Here is a 12,224-nt window from a genome sequence, read left to right as displayed (position 1 = left end):
CGAGTTAGTTTGGGACCCACACCTCAGCCCTTAATGGAAGTCCTCCCCCCCCCCCCCCCCCCCCTCTAAGGTTTTCACAGGATATCGAATAGAAGAATAAAAGCTATTGCTAGATCCCCCCCCCAAAAAAAACACCCAGAAGCCAACGCCTCATCAGAACCAACACATGCACTCACTGTGAAATTCTTCTCCCACCACAGCCATCCTTCTTTAAATGCTCTTGTGCTTCCCTCGTCTGTTTTGTTCACGCTGTAGCCGACACCAGGGAAACGAGTCGGGTCAGTGAGTAACATTCATCCATCGACGAGAGTCCAGTCCAAACCAAATGTAAGAGATTGTGCAGTTCCCTTTGTATTAAGGGGGTAAGTGCCTGTGGTAATTGGTCTGAGGAGGAAAGATATGTAGATCCAGGCACAAACAGGGCAGGAGAGGAGGATGTGTGTGTGTGTGTGTGTGTGTGTGTGTGTTTGTGTGTGTGTGGGGGGGTTGCTACACTCCCACGGCGTCCCCGTTCGCTTGTGTCGGAGGCCGCGGGGGGAGCGGGCTGCGTGGAGGTCCGGCAGGTGGAGGGTGGGGGGCTCGAGGAGCCTCTGCTGAGTTCCCCCTCACACTGATGTGCTCCCATCCTCCCTGGAAATCAGAAACACAGAGAAGATGAAGCTGAAACATCTTCATCACACAGAGGTTTCAGGAGGATCGATGCACTGTAAGGCCACGATATACAGGAGACGTGTTTTAAATGAATTAAACTGGCAAACAGATAAATTACTGTTGTTTTTTTTAATTTTATCTGGATTTTAATGATTAACATAATTAACATTAATTAACACAACATGTAGGCACTGCCATATATTTTGAGTTGATCCCACACCGACCTGTTTTAAAAAAAATACTTTTTGCAAAAACACGTATCAGTCCTCTACTGAAAATAGTCCCTAACAAATGCACCATTCACTCCTGTTTGAGTGACTTTTAATTAAAGGAAATTACTTCATCACAATATGAAACTTTACACTTTTGAGCTGCATTTGTTGAAATTCAGCAAATCTATAATTTCAGAAATTGGACAAGATGGTCTACCAAGCTTTATTTTATTTGCTTACAACATGAAAATATCATTTGACAAGGAGAGTCTTTAAGAGATTGATTATTATGAGTGTGTGCAATTTGGTGCAGAATCCAAATAGAAAACCGGATCTATTGAATTTACAGGTGCTTTCATCAGGGGACTGTTGGATGAAATGGGAATCGGAGGAGCTACATTTAATGCTACCGCACTCACCCCGAGACCATAGTCCCAGGACTGGCCCTTGGGTTGCACAGGTCCCACCCCCAGCCGGTGACAGACGGCCCCCCCGGTCTCAGCAGGGAAACCAGGAACTGCGTCTGCTATGATCCACACCTGGAGAGAACAAGAGCACTGAGCCGAACGCCACCTAGTCACGGTTTCTTCTTCCTATTACTCCTCGTCTTCGATGGCCGAGGCGAGCGTCACCCTCCTCACTGTGTTCTAGCTCCCTGAGGTTTATGGCTTAAATAAATACAACCTTGACAAAGTCATTTCCTGCCTCCACTTCCTGTCTACACCACAGTGAGGCAGGCTGTAGTGATACTGACCTGGTCCAGCGGCCCGACAGAAACCTTGGTGACGTTGTTGGAGATCAGCTCCCAGGCGGAGCCCTGAGGGTAGCTGGGCGTGAGGCGTGAGGCCCTGTCTGTACCACAGGTTACCTACAGGACAGCAAAACGAGTTCGATACCATCTGAATTCACATTCTACAATTCTCAAGTGTTTGAAAAACAAACTCCACTCACTGTTCTCGTCCACAGCGAAGACAGAGGTCCGGCCCACGGACAGCTGCCTGAGGGTCTGCCTCAGAGGAGACGGGATGTGGTACCAGCATTCGCCTGTAGAGGGACGACAACGCCGGGTGTTGGGCTTCATTTGGATCATTTGATTGATAAAACCTTTACTGGGCTTTTCTGTGGCTCATACAGTGTCACACTGAGCTTCAGGTCCTCGACTCACCTGCAGGGTTTTGCGGGGACACGGAGCCTCGGTAGAACACGGCTCCATCCTTGGCGATGGCCCACACCTGGTTGGCTCCACCGATGGAGATGGACTTGAACGGCTGATCCGTGCCGACGTGCAGCCACGAGCTTCCCTGTGAGGTCAGACACACCGGAGTTACTTAGCGAATGCAGTGTTTGTGGAGAAGAGGCGTGAGGACGTATTCTGCACAGCTTCCTCACCGCCGGGTTGTGGGGGCTGACTCCCAGCCGACACAGGACGTCTCCCTTGTCGCTGAGGGCCCAGACGGGGACCTCCTCCATCCGGCTCTGGGCCAGACACGGCATCAGAGAGATGTCGCTCAGTGGGATGGGGGGGACCTGCTGCCACGGGCCCCTCAACGTGATCTTACACTTCCTGGAACACACAAGGTGATCGTCCTGATGATGAAGAAAACGGTGAAATTTAAAAAAACTGAACGGAAATGTTCAAGTGAGTGCGATTACCTCGTCCATCTCCTGCGCCGGACAAAGTCTTTCAGGGTTTTGTGGCCATGGAAGGTGCTGCAGGACATAGACACACGTTACATGGCTGCTTTCATTTTGTCTTTCTCTGAGTCAAGGTCCTGAGAAGATGCTGTCACTCACACAGGGAAGTCTGCAGCGTACTGCCACCCTTCTTTGTCTGTCCCCCCGAGGACGCTGAAGTCCACGGTCCACTCTGACACCTGAGACACGAGTCGATGGCGGAGAATTAGACGGTGATGTAAAAGAAAAGAAGAAATGAAACGTGTGTGTGTGTGTGTGGGATTTAACGTTAGGAGGGGACCCACCCAGGACCACTCAGGGGAGGGCGGGTGTGTGCTGCCCTTGGTGCACTCCTTCAGCCCGCCTTCGTCACTCCACATGGGCCGGTCCGTGGGGAGTCCTCTGGAGAAACACGTTTAACCAAAGCCAAAAAATGTTTTAGCGAGAGAGTCGAGCCAACAGCCTTCAAACGAGCACTGAAAGGGGAAAGGCTCCTACTTGTCTGTGTATCCTGCCATCGGGTTCCATCGCTGGTTCTCATACACATGAACGCTCCTGGCGTCCGTCTGCTGCTGCGTCGGAACAGCTTCTCCTGCCGGGGAGCACAGACGTGGACAGAGCTGTGATGAAGTTCATGAGATTAGTTTCACACTCGTTTGCCTTCATGTGGATACGACTGAGACAGACGGGAGGTTTTAGATCCATGCTCAAGCAGCTGCACACGGAACAACAAGCAAGAGAAGAGTACATTGATTCTGCTTTATGCGTTTGTGAGTTAATTAGACATTAAAAGTGCCAGACGTTTGTAGTAAGTATTTCTCCAGCTAATGATTTGGGGATATTTATAGACAATTTTAACAATAATAGATTATGGAATACACATTTAGTATATAAATATCAATTTCCCTAACAAATTACCCGAACCATAAACTACCTTTTTAAAATTGCTTGTCTTTGAAATAATTTGAATTGTTTGTTGGAGCTATATAGTCAAGCATAAGGACTTTTTTAAAAGTTACTTAGTAATTTCTTAAGAAATCATACTTTTTACTCCTTCTTAATAAACACATTCATTTTATTTAACATTATTCAAAACCTTCTTTTCAATAAATGGCCCTAGATAAATCTAATGTTTAATTTAATGTCTAATCAACCAATAAATGAAATATAGTAATAATAAATATATATGAGTCACATTCAAAGGACCCATTAAAGATAGATAAATATCAGTATAAAGGAGAAGAGCCTCCTTCTAAGGATGATATGTGAATTCAATAATAGGGGAAATAAAGCATTTACATATCTATCATGTATCTACAGGGGCAGGTTTACCAGGGGTGGGCTGTTGCCCGTGTTGGGCACTGTGGACCCAGGCGGTGCCGTCCCACCCGACGCCCCACACCAGCCCCAGACTGTTAGTCTCTACACAGCGCAGGTGTCCCGGGACCTGCCGCCAGAACCTGCAGCACCAGACAGCGGAAGCATCACGCGTTAGCATGTTAACACTTCAACACGCGCAGAGGAGAAAGTGCTGTCACACACAGAGTGAAAGAGACAAGCAGCCGCTCAAATATCAACTACTTTCATCAGGCAGAGGCGGGGGGGGGGGTTAGCATGTCAGTGATTGAAGGAACAGCTGATGGGGAAACAAGGTCAAGGTTTCAAGAAAGAGGACGTGAGAAGACAATATGGCGCCTGGTCTTTGGTGTGAGTCTCACATGAGGTCACAGGCCAGCGCGTGTGCAGAGGCCTCCAGGGAGAAGGCCGGCTCGTGGACCAGGATGTCTCCCTTGGAGGTGGTGGCCCACAGGGCGTGTCTGGACGGGGACCCTGAGATCCCACGAGACTCGCAGCAACAGTCGGACAACAAGCACAGCTGGAGAAAAGACCAGGAAACACCAGGGGAACGTGATCAGTAAACACTCACCGGAAAAATAAACATGTGTTTTCACCCCCGTCTGTTTGTTTGCTAACCACTGGATGGATTATCATTAATCTTGTTGGAAGGATGTGGTTTGGGTCGGGGAAGAACCCATTACATATTTGTGATGGATTTCCCCCCCCCATTTTCTTTAAAATTCTGAGATGTTTTTCCACATTTTCATTGATTTCACTGAATATTTCATGGATTTCATGGATTTCATAGAGGTGTGTTAGGGGAACTGATATTTATGAGTGTGCAATTTGATCCAAATAAAAATCCGGATCGAGTGAATCTATTGGTCTCATCAGGGACTTGTGGGCCATGGCGGATGTTAGCACTCCACTGAGGGATGTTCAAGATGCTTCTGCTTTACCCAGTCATTCATGTCCTTCTCAGTTTGTGCTGCCAGAACCAGAGGCCACCTCTGTTTGGTCCTTTGGGCTGTGTACACAGCGAAGGCATAGTGGCTGTCCCTGAGCACTGGAACCAGAGCCGTCACTTCGCTTATGAACACGTGGAGGTACTGGAAATAAAAAAGATACAGTCATGTGATAGTTGTCCCGTTGATGACATCCAGGTGCTGACCACGATTTGAAAGCAGAACCAACCTTTTTCTCGTCGTACTGTGTGTAATAGACAAAGAAGATGCTGTCCTTCCTGCCGTCACACCTGGTGGACTGCTCCAGGGCGACGCCCACGTCCACCCAGCGCTGCGGCTTCCAGTCTCGCCACCAGCGCAGCGCACCTTTACGCACCCACACCGACTGGAAAGGGGGGGGGGGGACAAAGATGGGAGCTCGTGTGAGGTGTGATTCAATGTGACAGGAGAGGAGACGAGTGCAGATGAAGACAGAAAGCTGCTGAACCCGTCTCACGTTGCTTCGCTCCAGCGGTTTCCTGCTGATCTCCTCTCTGTGCTCCTGCTGCTGCTGCTGCTCGCTCCAAGCTGCCGACTGAACTGGAGTCAGCGACAGAGAGCTGGTGAGAGGACCTGACACACACACACAGGTCAGACATTTACACACACACACAGAGGTGACACGCACATCTATATATACAAGTGCAACACAAACAGATAGTGTACAACATTCAAATAACACATTTTGTTTTTAAATTGTCACTGAAAATGTAAAAATCAGTGCACACTGGTTTTCTATATACCTGTGGGACTAAGCCAGCTGATGTTTGAACTGGGATCCACGTCGCAGCCTCCACCGGAGATCCAGGCCCACACTGGTCCGTCCTCCTCTCCGACCCCCTGCTGAGGCTCCAGAGTCCCCATCGCGTAGGTGGCAGCTCCGCCGTCAACCAATGAAGCGCCCCGCGCCTGTGCACTCCGGGCTGCCTCCGCCCCCTCCAGATCCACATTCATCCAGGGGACCTCATGTCCCGCAGCCTCCGGGGTCAAGAGTATCGGCGCCGGGGGCTTGTCCTCGACCTCGTCCTGCGGTGTCTCCGTGATGGTCGGCTGCGATGTGGAGGTTTTGTCCCGGTCGGACACCAGGCTGTTGATGAAGCTGTCGCTGGCGGGGATGAAGGGTTTGGGGGCATCCTGTTGGGAGGGTGCAGGGGCGCCCTCTGCCTCCGGGGAGGCTGCTCCTCCTAGAGGGACGACAGAGGGGGCTGCTGCCTCCGGGACCGGGGTTTCATTTGAGTGGCTCTGCGGGTCAGGAGGACCCAACTCCGAGTCCGAGTCAGTGCAGCTCAGAACTGAGCCTTGTGAGGCCTTGGTCAGGTGACCACTGAACGCACAGTCGTCTCTATTCAGCAGCAGAGCAGGAGAAATACGAGTCGTTACAATACGCACAAACAGAAATCTGTATGCAAACGTTGTTCCTCGTGTGTCGGTTCAAACTAAATTATTTACACAGACCTGACTGGAACCACCTTTTTACTGTCGCCCCATTGGCCAGAAACAGGAATCCAGCCGCTCCCGCTCGGTTCAGACGGGCTGACACCGATTCTGAAGTACAGGCCGCGGTCCTCACCAACCGCCCACACCTGCCAGACAGGGGGGGGGGGGGGGGGGGGGGGGGGGAACAACAATGACACGCACACTCTGACACTCTAGGCTTCATGTTACACAAAGTCACTCGCATGGACCATTGTTAGTAAGAATAGATATACTTCAAAATAAAATAAAATAAAATAAAATGGGATTCACTGTTCAAAGAGGCCTCCGGGGCGGTAGTAGGACACAGTGACTGTTACTTTATAAGGACATATAATGTAACTGAGGCACCTGCCACCTCACACAAGCCATATCCATAACTGCAGCCCTGAAATATGAAAGATGGGATATGATGACGACAGCTTGGCCAGCGTCTAATTAGGGAGCCTCCCATAGGTCAGGCCAGTGGGAATATAGTCTGGGGATATATAAGGCCGGGCCGGAGGTGCCGCTGCCGGGACATTGGCTGGAACGACCGCCTCGCGCTCGTGTTACAGGGCGGCCGCCGGAGGGCAGGACTCAGAGGCCAGAGGTAGAAGGAGCTGGGGGTGTGTGTGGGGGGAGGGGGGGGGGGGGGTGAGAGGCAGGAGGCAGGTGTGAGATGTGGGTTTGCAGTGCCAGCAAAGTCCTCAGCACTGAAGCCTCTCAGCCCCCCCCCCCACCCCCACCCCCCAGTCCTGATCTGGTTTGTCCTGAAACCGGATCCAACAAGAGGGGGAAGAGGATCTGCCCGAAGTGTGGGGGGGGGGGACAGAAAGAAGCTGGCTAGAGCGAGACTGGAGGGAGTCACAAAGTCTGAAGAAAGTAAATACTGAATAATTAAGTATCAGAAAATACAAACAAATAAAACATCTGCACATCTCCCTTCTTAGGATTTCAATTGGTTCTGCAACTGAAGGGTCGAGTCTCATCTCGTCCATACTTCATGGGAATTGGTCGAGTGGTTTTTGTGTAATCCCACTAATTAACAAACAAAAGGGTCAGACCACACAAAAACCAACTAAACACTCTTCAGTATAAAAGTATTGAGGAAAGACAATCTACGACTTTTAAGTAATTTTTTTGTGTGCAGCAGAATTTGTTTAACCTGATCATTGAGTCCGACGTCCACCATCATCATCTCCCCCCCGATGCTGATCCAGCCGGAGCCACAGGCGTTGTGAGAGTTCACACCACGCCGGAACCACACCTTGACACACACACACACACACACACATATTTAAATACACATCTGAACCACAGCTGTACGGCTACACCTGAGGCGCGTTGATTCACCTTGAAATCCTTGGTGACCACCCAGACCACACTGACACCAACCGCCACATGAAGCGCTTCAACCTCCTTCACTGGTGAGTCCACCTCGAGCCACGATGTGCCTGAAGGAAAACACCACAAGGCCTCATGTGAGCAAACCGTCATCATTCAATGTGATAATCTCATGTTAACAAAACTAAAGCATTAATGTGATTAAATTAAAGCATTCAATTAAAACAATGGATGTGAGCTGTGCTGAACGCTGACCAGTGGGACTGTCCAGGCTGAGGCCAGTACGGACCAGCAGGTTTCCATCCCAGAGTAAAGCCCAGAGCAGGTCTCCAGGTCCAGCTGATAACTGAGCCACCTCCTTGGGCACCTCCACCTCCTCCCAGCTGGAGCCCTCTGGCACCCGAGGGTGGATGCCCTCCCTGAACCACACCTGCAGGGGACGAGGGCTCACAGGATCAGACTGACAGGGATTTTAAATTGTGTTTGGAAAAACGTGCACTGGACACAATGTTCATTAAACAGGACGAAATAAGACCCTCAGTGTAGACTCTGAAAGTCACATGAAGTCATGCTGCCCCCTTGTGGTCACAAATTGGAAGTTGGCTTCACTCAAACCAGGTCTGTTATTACAGTACCTGACAGTGTCATATATTTACTGTGCTTGTCATCATAACAAGAAATTAAAAGTACTTTTTAAAATAAACCCTACTGGCATTTATTCGTTCATAATACATTTTGATTAAAGTGTTACGTTTACAACAGAATTATGCAGAGAAGTCGTCACACGAGAATAAACCAAACAAAACCACAAAGCAGCATGTTATCCTGATTTAAGTAAATAACAGACAACAGAGGAGATAACTTGTGTTGGGGCAGTAGACTGACCTGTCCTTGTTGGGACACGCCCCAGAGGTAGGGATACCTTCCAGACTGGTCGCTCATCTCCCAGCCACCGCAGCTGATGTCGCAGAGTGGCAGCGGAGGTTTACTGGGATGGTCCAGTGGGATCTGAAGAGCAGAACCTCAGTCTCACATGTGACCTCACCTACTCAACACTGAGCGTTCAACTGGGACAACCAAAGGGATCTCACAGATATAAAGACAGTATCCAAACCTTTGCCCAGCTGCCTTGTGTGATGTATCTCCTGTAGCGGATCCAACGCCTGCGCCGAACACAGGAGTTCCACTTCTTGTCCGGGGAGAAGTTGGCTGGGAAATCCACCGAATACTCCCAGCCCTGCGGAGAGGAAGACCTTATGAGAACGATAGAGAGGCGACCAGAACTAAAAGAGAAGGCCATGTGTGCTTTCTCACCCCAGTCTGGCTGGGATCCCCTCCACAGGTCTGATCCACATACCAGTCTCCCTCCCACTCCCAGCTGCGGGAGGGCAACTGGAAGCTGTGGAGCGGTTGGGGATTCATCCCAGTCACGTCGCTCCACGGCCAGCGGTCGGTGGGCAGCAGCGTGTCGGTGAAGCCGTCCACTGGGTTCCACCTCTGACAACACACACAAACAGCAGAATGTAGGAACACGTGTAGCCTCTCCATCTAATCTGTGCAGCAGCAGAGAGGCAGGGCGGACCTGGTTCTCATAGGTCTCCTCCCGGAAGCGGATGGACGTCTCACTGGGCATCATGTTGAGGTAAACGCGGTGGTCACAGCCGATGCCCCAGCAGCGCCCCTTCCCTGCAGTGACGCGCTTCAGCTCCAGCAGCATGTCGTCTGCACGCTCCCAGCGCTGGCCGGCCGTGGACAGGCTGTAGACCCGGCCGTACACGTCCACGGCCCACAGCAGCGTGATGGCCATGATGGACCCTGAACACAGACAAGTAGAGATCACTTCAGCTCTATATTTTATGAATGTGTGTGATTCAGCTTTATTGATAATCTGAGAAAGTATGATGAACATAAGTAAACATGAGCTGGGTGTGTTATTTTCCCATGCTGGTAGTTTGCATCACCATAATAATCTAAATAACTGTAAATCACACATGGAGAGAGAATAACTGCTCTAAGGCTGATTGGCCACTTTATCACCATACTGCACAAACACCTACCAACTACACACATCATACACACTCTGCAAACTATTTACATTAAAGTCAGGCAAACTATCCATTCTCTGATATAGCTGAAAGGAATATTCTTTGAACGAATAAGTTCATCCCCCTGAAAATACTCATCTGTCAGTCATCTGTTAAAATAAATTAGCGCTCAGCATATGCTTATGATTTATTTCATAAAGATCTCTGTATCGTTTCTTTGGAAATTCACAAAAATGTTGAAAAATCTCTTTAAAGAGAACGAAATACATTCTTGAATCTGCCCTGGATTCTGATCTGCACAAAAATATAATGAAAACAATTTTTCTGTCCAATAGGTTTTGTGTAATCATGCTAACTATCAGACAAACAAATATGGATGAAAACATTAACTCCTTGTCGGAAGTAATAAGAGCCAAAATGTGTGAGAGTAATAAAATAATGATTTTTCAGTGATGACTCTGAAATCGCAGATATGAAACTAATACTTTTAATTAAGTCTGAATTTATTCTTAATACTTTACTTTGACTTTATCCTCAAACTTCTCACATGAACCTCAGACTTCATATGTAGCCAAACATGTGGCAGTGTGTGACTTGCTTCAAAGGTGGGAGGGGGACTTCCTCATATGGGATTAACAATAAAACAGTTATAACTGATCAATTATAAATAGGGAAAAACAATATTTATTTGAGTAACTGCTACTTATGAATTTAACTCTCTTTAAAAAAAAGAAAATACTACAAAATAGAATGAAAAAAAAAATCTGACTTTATCTAAAACCTGACATTTAGTTTTCAAGTGACCCAGAGTTTTACTGTGAAATCGCTGACCGGAAGTCTTGTTTTTATTCCCACTGATCCGCTTGACCCTTGTAACGACTGATACTAATCCGCCACAGATCGACTGTCAGTGGAAAGACTCAGTTTGTTTTGTCCCTGAGAAGAAATGTGCGTTCAGACTGACTGAAGCTGCCTCAGGAGACCAATGGAAGAGATACATGTACAGCGACACACACACACACACACACACACACACACACACACATACACATACACATACACACACACATACACACACACACACACACACACACACACACACACACACACACACACACACACACACACACACACACACACACACACACACACACACACACACACACTGACACACACACCTGAATATTGGTACCCGATCCGCGGTTGTCAAGGGAATATCAGCAGACGCGTCATGACATCAGGTGTAACAGCAGACAGGTAGCTGCCATCTCCTGCGAGGCCCACGCTGGGACACACACACACACACACAAACACAAACACACACATATAATAAGGAGGTTAAATATGTGGCAGCACACACACACACATATACAATTCGAATGTGCCTATAAGCTGTTTACATCTTCCGTGCACACGTCACTCAAACCTCACGCACGTTCATATTCATAATCACATCACTCACCTACGTGCGCGGCCCGGTCATGTGCAGCAGCTTTGCAGCGGTGCAGTACAGTAGCGTCATTCCTGCTCAAACCCGCAGCGGCGTTCGATTCCCACGAATCCCACCATGGAACCAGAGGAATGCGACCGTCCGGCTCCCACTGTCCTAAACAGGAAATGGAGGAAGCGTCCCTCTGATTGGCTGAAGGAGGCATCCCTTGTTTTCCTATTGGTCGAACACAGGAGCTGCTGATATATTATTTTTTTTCCACCGGGCCGCAGCTGATTGACGCGCATGTTTTAATAATTCATCCAGCGCCGGATGAATTATTGAGGCGCACGGTTTGGTTTTACGCGTTTGGACACGCTTTGAAATATTATATACTACAAACAGGATTAAAAACAAAGACACGTTCAAGGACAACGGGACATTTGAGGTGTAGGATAATCTGCACGGACAAGAAGAACTGGATCAATGAATCAATAACATGTTTCACATCCTGTCGAAAAAGTTTCTAAGTACAGTAAAGTTTTATATCTATCATCATCATCTGGGTCAAGATGCTTTCATCAAGTTTTAAAGGTCCAGTGTGTAAGATTTAGGTGAATAGGATCTACTGGCAGAAAAATGATCCTACTGATGAGCTCATGTGTGTGTGTCATCTAGATTGAATGTTTACCTTTATATTTAAATACTTTTATATGTACATGGGGAGCGAGTCTTCTCCTCAGAGGCCGCCATGTTTTTTACAGTAGCCCAAACGGGACAAACTAAACACCTTTTGAGTTTTCATGACAACTGAAGGCTACAACAGGTTCTCTTTCATGTTCGGGAGGGGAGGGTGAGGTGAGGTGTATTCAGCTGCAACCTACAACTCCACCACTAGATGTCACTTAACTCTACACAATGAACCTTTAAGAAACATAACGTTTTTTTAAATGACACTATATGAGAATATTACTGAGGTAATAATATCAAATCCGTCCCAAGAAATATCATCTATATATTTTGCAGGCTCATGTTGGATTTATCAAATGTTAGGTTTGACTTCACACACTAT

At 48.1% G+C, this 12,224-nt stretch overlaps 1 protein-coding gene across 1 annotated transcript; it reads right to left on the bottom strand.

Annotated features, from left to right (window-relative positions):
* Window positions 1-54: 54 nt before the first annotated feature.
* tecpr1b (tectonin beta-propeller repeat containing 1b) lies at window positions 55-11,322 on the bottom strand. Its single transcript, XM_053444338.1, is given in 27 exon segments — window positions 55-630; window positions 1,283-1,402; window positions 1,618-1,707; window positions 1,709-1,731; window positions 1,815-1,907; window positions 2,029-2,164; window positions 2,253-2,427; window positions 2,517-2,573; window positions 2,658-2,737; window positions 2,843-2,939; window positions 3,036-3,129; window positions 3,870-3,997; window positions 4,256-4,413; window positions 4,835-4,984; window positions 5,070-5,225; window positions 5,337-5,452; window positions 5,623-6,221; window positions 6,335-6,462; window positions 7,500-7,601; window positions 7,688-7,788; window positions 7,934-8,108; window positions 8,564-8,686; window positions 8,793-8,915; window positions 8,993-9,175; window positions 9,261-9,493; window positions 10,902-11,008; window positions 11,186-11,322. Coding segments are annotated over 25 exon segments (3,573 nt in total). The 5' UTR covers window positions 9,486-9,493; window positions 10,902-11,008; window positions 11,186-11,322; the 3' UTR covers window positions 55-489.
* Between the last annotated feature and the right edge of the window lie 902 nt (window positions 11,323-12,224).

Source organism: Pleuronectes platessa, chromosome 16 (assembly GCF_947347685.1).
Source record: "Pleuronectes platessa chromosome 16, fPlePla1.1, whole genome shotgun sequence".
Taxonomy (NCBI): Eukaryota; Metazoa; Chordata; class Actinopteri; order Pleuronectiformes; family Pleuronectidae; genus Pleuronectes; species Pleuronectes platessa.
The sequence above is the reverse complement of the archived record's forward strand: the minus strand, read 5'-3'. Positions and strand labels throughout refer to the sequence as shown.